At 48.7% G+C, this 8517-nt stretch overlaps 2 protein-coding genes across 3 annotated transcripts in view; one reads left to right on the top strand and one right to left on the bottom strand.

Annotated features, from left to right (window-relative positions):
• The window catches only part of NSMCE2 (NSE2/MMS21 homolog, SMC5-SMC6 complex SUMO ligase), a 274030-nt gene extending 270242 nt beyond the window's left edge, over positions 1 to 3788 (bottom strand). The window contains exon 1 of one of the 2 annotated variants that reach the window (XM_019528155.1): positions 3727 to 3788. The gene's annotated coding sequence lies outside the window, so the exon portion shown is untranslated. Of the gene's footprint in view, positions 1 to 3454; positions 3477 to 3726 lie in introns of those variants that run through there. The other variant, XM_019528156.1, reaches the window with a different exon arrangement.
• A 250-nt stretch (positions 3789 to 4038) lies between these two features.
• The window catches only part of WASHC5 (WASH complex subunit 5), a 49722-nt gene continuing 45243 nt past the window's right edge, over positions 4039 to 8517 (top strand). Inside the window, exons 1-2 of the mRNA XM_019528154.1 lie at positions 4039 to 4101; positions 7215 to 7517. Of these exons, the coding sequence (XP_019383699.1) occupies positions 7332 to 7517 (186 nt within the window). The 5' untranslated portion in view covers positions 4039 to 4101; positions 7215 to 7331. The remainder of the gene's footprint in view (positions 4102 to 7214; positions 7518 to 8517) is intronic.

Below are 8517 nucleotides of genomic sequence, written 5' to 3'. Positions count from 1 at the left end.
CACACCCCTTCCCCCCCAAAGACTTACTGGCCAGATACTGGTTTCCAAGTTACCAGGCTGCATTTCTGGTCATGTGCATGCTGTGGCTGTGTGCATGCACACAGCATTTATCTGTGACATTATCAGCCACATCAGCCAAAATTACCAACATTGCTGATTGCCAATAATGTCAATTTTCCTTTTATCAGTACTGATATGATATGGACTGATGTACTGATGTACCTCTAGTAAAATGATTTATATATAAGTCAACAAAAATTAAAGCCGAAAAGACTGAACTCCTCCAAACCAAATGCTCTATGGATTCCATGCAAGGACTGTGTGAAGATACACAGAAGCAAAAATTAACAGACCAAAACTGGGGTGTTGGAAATTAGATATAATAATAATAATAATAATGAGAGGACAGACTGTTCCACACATCCCCCACTTTTTGGCACTCCAGATTTTGACACTGATGCCAGCAGGACATATAGACCATAAGAATTGAGCTTTACTGTCATGCTACCCCCCCATCTCCTGGGACTCAAGGATGCAGCTTCACCAGGACTGGACCTTTATCACCCTCATTCTGAGGTGTCCTGGCCAGACCAAGCCAGGAACCAGACCCAGGACTCTGCAATCTTTCAGGACTGTGAGACTTGCTTTCCTGCTGCTAGGCACAATGCTGTGTACCCTTTTCTTCCCTTTTTGCCTTCTGTTTATTAAGTATGGACTTGTCTGCCCAAACTGTCTCTGCAACACTGCTGTGACCTCAAAACCAAAGAGACAGCTAAAATCAGTCTTTTAACTAGCTTGGTACTCATACAAGTTTGCCTAGACTTCAAGTGCCTGATAAACCATAAGCTATGTCTGTCAGTTACTAGCAGCAAAATTGCAAGTAAGGCAAAATGCACTCTCTGGTGCTAGCTATCTTTGCTGTTCTTCTCTCTCCCTTTTTGCTTATGTATTGTTCATCTTTGAAGAAGCAGGCTCAGACTCCAACAGATCCAGTCCAGCACAACTTAAGCTTCTCTTTTCCCCTAGGAAGAGTAGTTACTACCATATTCAATATCATCTAACAGACTGTCAAACCAGAGGTGGGAAGGGTTCCTTTTAAAAAAAAACCCTGTCTCTGAAGATCAAGGAGACTTCCTGGGTTACTGAGTCCAGTTCCCTGCTTTCACAGGCAAGAATTCCATTAAAAAGCTACTTTAAACCCTCAGATCAACTACAGGGTACAATACATGGAACGCCAAGAATACTCTATAACCTACTGTAAGTAAAATCAGAGGAGACTAGGGTTCTCCCCAGACTTTGCCACGAAGATATAAAAGTGATTAGTTAATATAGGCTGAGAGCATCCTTGGAACCAAGCTCCAAGCTACAGAAGGCACACCACACACATATATGCACAGAGATGCATGAACACATTCTGTCTCAATCTGACCTAAGGGAAAAACTGCTTCCTGAGTCTAAATTAGGAGATCAATATGCATCTGAGCAAAAGAATAAAACTCTGTGGCTTTTTTTAAATAACAATAGGAGCATCAGTGCACCTGACTCAAACCCCACCTCAGCTGTGGCCAATGTCCCAATGTTCAGATAAATGCAAGGAAAACAAAAATGAATCCAAGAGCATTCACAGGGAGGGGGGGGACTTTCCTGGCTGAACTGGCATTTAGCAAAAGCTCTGAAGTACACCTGCCACACTGCAAAAAGAGGTATTTCAACCTGGGCACTGCAAACACAAGTCACACCAACTGATTGAGTCACAACTCCCTATCCTATTATGTCAACCATCCATAAAGTTTTCCAGCTCAATCTTGAAGGGATTCAAGTACTTCCCCCCGCCCCCCATCATCACTGCCTACTTACAGATGTAAAAAACAAAAAGACCCTCCAAAACAGTGCTTTAAATTTACAGCACCCTGCACCAAGCACAGCACATGCTCAGAAGATGCACTGCATTAGTTTGCCCCAGACTGCCCAATGTCTGTATAAAATGGGCACTTCGGTGGGTTTTTTCTGGTGCTTTTATCTACTACCTGATCGAATCCATCTAGCTGTTAGATAAAATTGCCCAAAAGCCCTGCTGAAGTGCACAATCTATACAGATGCTACAGAGCCAGACTGAACTAACACGCTGCTTCCTCCCGTAAAGCACTGGGTTTTTATTCACGTCTCTCAGCAGCCACTTTGCTTGGAAAGCTGTTTCTAAACATGACTTAGTCATTTCTCTCCTTGTTTGTTTTAATGATAAGGGATAAATATATTCTTTGTTCTCTCTCTCTCCCTTCCCATCCATCCCTTAACATTCATCCTTCTCATCTACTGAGAAACAAGGTCTTCAGACAAGATTCACATGGCGGAGAGAGAGAGAATTTAAAGACCAGCTGACAAGTATGCTTCTGTTGTGATACTCTACACACTTCTAGGGACACTGCATCAATTTTCTCCCTTGAAAAATTATCCTATTGCTTAAATCACCTTTGCTATTAGAAAGTGTTTCCCCACCTCTTAAAAAAAACAAATCCCTTTTCTGTAGCCTAAGGTGTTCCATTCATTCTTATAAGCAACTACTCTACTGTTCATCTGCTGCTGCCATGTGCATGATAACATATTTCATTTCATTTTCAGGTGTTCCTCCCTAGTAAATAACCCAGGTCTGCTCCTGCTTTTCAATTTCATGAAAACAAAATTGACTGGATTGTTTTCAGTTTCACTGCTGCCCACTCAGAAAACCAGGACACTGGAAGACTGTAGGGCAACTGTCAAGATTTTGGTCACTTTTACTTTGCTGAAGCTTGAGCACTGCCTTTACTCAGGCAGTGGGGTTGTGGCTCGCCGGCAGGCAGAAAGAAAGCACTGCATCTGTGTAATACTGGCTTGTTTGGAAGGAAAATTAAGGCCTTAGGTTTTAAGGAACCATGTGAGGACCCCTTAGCCAGCTCTGAACTCAGCTGGAAGAGTCCCGCACGCTCCCTTTGGGTAGAAACTTTCCAACAGCTGCCCAGAGCTTCTGCAAAGCACAAACTTTTGTTTAAAACAGGGATGGCCAGCCTGCAACACATGTGCTACAAGCAGCCATATGCCACATGGGCCACAGCAGAAGGACCCCCAAGCTGTACACACGTAAGCAATCCCCACCTTGCTACACCATGTGTGGGGGCAGCTCCCCCACAGATTGTGCACCCCGCTGCGGGCTCCCTGCTGCACTGCCTGTCCCCTGGGACGTGAGCAGGCTGCAAAAGCCAGAGGGTGAAAGGAAGTCCAGAGCCAGGAGCTGTGCAGGGAACGGTGACGGGGTGGGAGCCTGGGGGGCTGCAGTTTAACCCATCACCGGCTTTCTGGTTTAAAATAACAAAAGGAAGTTTCTCAAGATAAATCAGCAGGGGCCAACCGCTCTGCCAGGCAGCCCTCAAATTAGCTCTGTGCTTTCCCCAGGGGCCACTCCCCTCCCCATCTGACCTACTGCTCTGCTTTCTGCTCCCTGCCCAACCTGTCACACAGCACATGCTCAGGCGGTGCAGGTCGGCCATCCCCACACAAAGCCAGGCTGCCCTGCTTCAACTGGCAGCTCACGCTCCGCGGAAGCAACCGGCAGCCGCAGACCCTCGCACTCCACAGAGGCGAGCGGGAGTTTCCCGCGGGAGTCCAGAGCCACCCAAGGGCTCCATGGGACATCTTCAAGGTGGCACTGAACTTCAACAGGACGCTCCCACCCTAAGGTGCGGCGGCGCTCACCGCTCCAGACACTAGGCCCCTCAGATGATGATGACGACAACGATGCCTCTCTGTGCCTGTGGAAAAAAATAACAGAGCTACTTTTCTGCCTCGGGTGCCAGAGTCATGTGGGACACCCGCTCTGGCAGCCCTGTCTGCACCACTGTGGGGAAGCCCCGAAGGAGCCCAACACACCCCGGGGTGCCGCAAAGGCCCTCAACTGCTGCCTGCGGGGGCTGGGGAAGGAGATACGAACCGACCTGACCCCCCTCCCCCAGCACCCACCTGCAGCCCAGCCAGGCCCAGCGCCTCCAGGCCCTGCCTCGTCCGCTCACGTGACACCGCTCACGTGACGGGAGGCACGGCCTGGCCCGGCCGCGGAGGCCGTTGCGAGCGGTGAGTGAGGGTGGGGGGTGACGGTTGGAGACGGTTGCGGGGCACGGCGGGGCGCAACGGTTGAGGGAGGGGTGGGGGCTACACCGGGGCTTGGCCCCAAATTGGGCTGCCCCAAGATGAGCCGCTCTGGGGGTCGCTGCCCCCCCCCGAGGGGGCCGGGGATGTGGCGGGCAGGGAAGGTCTTCTGGCTGAGACGCGCGTGTGAAGCGCCTCGCAGAACAGGCTGTCGCCCCGAAAGGCGCGTGTCCAGGTCTTTGGGCCCTTTCGCAGGGCACAGGCAGCGGTTGGAGGGCCGGGCAATGGGGCTTATGAATTGGGACCTGCTCGTGCAAACTGGAGCAGGCGTTATCTGTGTAAACTGTGAACTCAGAAGAAACATTTTAAGAACTGACTGAAAATACAACCCTGGCTCCTTTCAGGATGGAGTTAGACAGGCGGTGGGCAAAACACAGGCTGGATACGGAGGGCCTTTGGTCCCAGCTGGCCTGGGGCTGTCGGGCCGTGGCGTGTGTCCTGCCACCCCGGGTGTGTAGCATGGCTGGCGTGGCTCCTTCCAGTTACTGCCACCAGCCCAGGGAGACTGGCAGGGACCCGCGTGCGCAGCCCCGACCCCAGCCCACCCCGCACCTGCTGTGGACCTGGGCTGGCCAGAGCAGACCAGCTCTGGACCAGCCACACGTGCAGCTCCAGCTCACCCGCCCATGAAGAGCAGCAGTGGCGACCAGGTGCTGGGCACCAGGCAGCCGCAGCAAAACGGTCCCAGCAGCAGTGAGTGGGGGGCGGCTGCCTTTCCTCCGTGCTGCATAGCCACTTCTGCCAGGCTGCTGCTGCTCATCATAGGTGGACCGGTCTGGAGCAGGTCGGGGGTGGGCCGGGGCTGTGCACATTTGTGGGCTGGTCTGGAGCTGGTCCACTCTGGCCAGGACGGGTCTGCAGCGGGACGAGATGGGAATGGGGCTGCGCGCTTGGTTCCTGGCTGGTTTGGAGCTGGTCCACTCAAGCCGGGGTGAGTTTGGAGCGGGTGTGGGGTGGGCTGGGGCCAGGACTGTGCTTAGAGCTAGTGGGCACTGTTGGTGGTGGCAGTGGCAGGGAGGAACTGCAGGGCCCATGGGCTCTGGCTTTGGTGAGCTGTTGTGGGGCAGAGGAGGGGGAGGTGCTGACCAGCCTCCAACAGCTCCTCAAAACTGCCTATGTGGCCTGTGGGTCCAAATAATTAACCACCCTGAGCTAAACTGTTCTCAGTGATGGCAGATGACAGAACAAGGAGCAATGGTCTCAAGTTGCAGCAAGGGCAGTTTAGGTTAGATATAAGGAAAAACTTTCTCAACGGGAAGGTAGTAAGGCACTGGAACAGGTTACCCAGAGACGTGCTGGACTCTCCATCCTTGGAGGTTTTTAAGACCCAGCTTGACAAAGCCTTGTTTGGGATGGTGTAGTTGGATGGTCCTGCTTTGAACAGCGGGTTGTATGAAGGGTCCCAAACTGTGGACTGGAAGTGGCTGCAGACCGGCAGCCAACCCTTTTTTATACCGAGTCCACCATATACCAGTCACTTCCAGTCCACAGTTTGTCAGTCCTCAGTCACTTCCAGTGACACTGTGCGGGGCCCCACGGCTGGAACTTCTGACTGGAACAACCATAAAGACACTTTCATCCGGCAGGCAGGAGGGAGGGACCAAACCTCAACCGTGGCAGCCGGATGGGCCAGCCCTCCTGTGTACCAGCATCCAACCCTTTGCGGCCCAGCACCAGGTCACAGCCTGGGGCTTGGAAACCCCTGAATTAGATGACCTCCTGAGGTCTCTTCCAACCCTAATTTTCTATGATTCTGTGAAAAGCTCATGTTTCTCCAAGCCAGTTAGTCTTGAAGGTGCCACCCTGCTCTGCCTTCTGCCTGACTTCAGACTACCACTCCCACAACTGCCTTTCTGGAAGGAAAGAAAGAAAAGTGGAAGTGACTTTGTGGATTTCCCATTGGCTGAGCTGAGAGACAAGTGAAGGGAAAACAAATGAGTTAGGGCCAAATATGGTAATGTCTGTATTTTTATTTTGGCAAAGTACTGAGTCATGTTAGTCTGAAGTCAGGCAGAACGCAAGGTAGACTTGTACCATATAGACTAGCTATTCAAATGTGCTGTAGCATCTGAAAAAGTGAGCTGTTGCTTATGAAGGCGTATGCATCTCTTTAAGGTATAATTCTGTTCTGCCTTCTGCATTTTGGTTTGTTATTCCTGAAATAATGCCAAAAAAATGTTATTTGAGCAGACCTGCTCTATAATTTGTTTAAAGTCCTGTTTGGACTCCATGGGATATATTCTAGCAACAGTTGCAGATTGGGTTTCCAGAGAGCTGGGTTTGGTTTCCAGCTCTGCCATAGATTTGCTGTGAGATCTCAGACAAGTCATATAACCTCCCTGTGGCTCAGCTAATTTATCTGTAATATAGGATAATTGTGGTTACCCAGTGTGTTAATAAGGGCTGTACAGTAAATCATCTCTATGTCAACTATGATGGAGAAAGATTTTGTCGTGCTTTTTTTTTTTTTTTTTAACTGGGTAAAATAAGATTTCTGATTTGAAGAGAGATTACCAACAAGTTACCTTATCTATAATACAGAGTTTTGGGATAAACAGATATTGGTTTGGCAATAAACAAACAAGGGGTCCTGAACTGCATTCAGTTTCCACACACCCCAAGTGTTTAGCCACATTGACAAACTGTCTTGGTGCACTATGAAAATAGTTTCTGTGCTCATCCTGTATAGTTTCTAAACTCATCTTGTACAGTACCAACTTTGTAACGGTGTTCTGAATAGATGGATTCAACTTTATAAGCATCTGAGACTATTTTGTCCTTTAGCAGTTGTTCTAAAATCTTTCGGTATTGGAAGTTGTGCAACTGTTTCTCATAAGCTCATGATGCTGGCTAAGTGTTTTATATACATTGAAAATAGACTACAGTATGTTTTATTTATAAGCCATCTACTCTGAGATTCTGGAGGACACAGAGTTCTAATACAGTAGCTTTTCCAGATGAATCCAGTCATCAAAAGTATGAATATGAAATATACTGAACATGGTTCTGTGTTTTTTGTCCTGTTTTCCTTTTTGCAGGTACTCTTAATGGAGCAACCAATTTTCCAGCGACGATTTTTTCTCTAAATGACTTAAAGACTGAAGCTTGCAGACGGATTACAGTAATTTTGCTATCCTTTCACAGTAGTCTTCAAGATGGTTGATTTTCTAGCTGAAAATAATCTCTGTGGCCAGGCAATTCTTAGGATTGTTTCCTGTGGGAATGCCATCATTGCAGAACTTTTGAGACTATCTGAGTTTATTCCTGGTGTGTTTAGGCTAAAAGACAAAGCTGATCAACAGAAGTATGGCGATATCATATTCGATTTCAGTTATTTTAAGGTAAGCATTTTTCTATTGTTTTAGCTCTAGACTGCCATTTTTTTTGTGGAACAAAATTTCTGTTAGGCAGTATAGAGCATATCTTTGTAAAAATCGGCATACTTAATTGATTTTGGTCATTACCACCAAAATTTAGAGTACAATAAAATGTATTTTATACATATTTTGACCTTGACCACAAATTCATCCATAATTAGACTATGACATGGAAATGCCTATGTGTTAGTTCTTTATCTCTTGAGTAAACTAAATCCATACATTTCTTATCACATTTTCCACACCTTATTTCTGTGAGTCTGAATGTGGCAATCAAGAGTTTTGTGCTTGAGGAGCTGGAGTGTTAATGTTGATCCTATCAGAGCACTTGAATGGAGGATTTAGAGGAAAGCAAGATTGATTTACATTAGTAATCACACCAGACACCATTTCAAAGTGATAGATCTTTCATGAACGGAAATAAGTTCTTATTTTGGAGCCTTCATTCTCATTATTTAGAATAGTTCAATACATAAAATGTCACTTTCATCAGGACCAGCAAAGTCTATCACCTTGGGTGTGGGCCTTCTGTAGTATCGCTTCTCGGCCTCTTGAAGGCTCAGATCAAGTGTAGGACCGCCTGGTGAGGGCCATCCCGGCCGGGACGGGGGAGATCTCCGTGAACCGCACCGTCCCGGGCTGCGAGAGCCAGCTGCGCCCCAACATCGTCATCACCGACCAGGAGGCCAAGAAGATCATGATGGTGGACGTTACCATCCCCTTCAAGAACCGGTGCCAAGCTTTCACTGACGCCCGGGCTCGCAAGCAGGAGAAGTACGCCCCGCTAGCCGACACCCTGAGGGGCCGCGGCTACAACGTGACGGTGGACACACTCATCGTGGGGACGCTCGGAGCCTGGGACCCCAGCAACGAGAGCGTCCTCCGCGCCTGCTGCGTCTCCCGCCGCTACGCCAAGCTGATGCGCTACCTCATGGTGTCCGACACCATCTGCTGGTCCCACGAC

Source organism: Gavialis gangeticus, unplaced genomic scaffold (assembly GCF_001723915.1).
Source record: "Gavialis gangeticus isolate Ggan-Ray unplaced genomic scaffold, GavGan_comp1, whole genome shotgun sequence".
In the NCBI taxonomy this organism is placed as follows: Eukaryota; Metazoa; Chordata; order Crocodylia; family Gavialidae; genus Gavialis; species Gavialis gangeticus.
The sequence above is the reverse complement of the archived record's forward strand: the minus strand, read 5'-3'. Positions and strand labels throughout refer to the sequence as shown.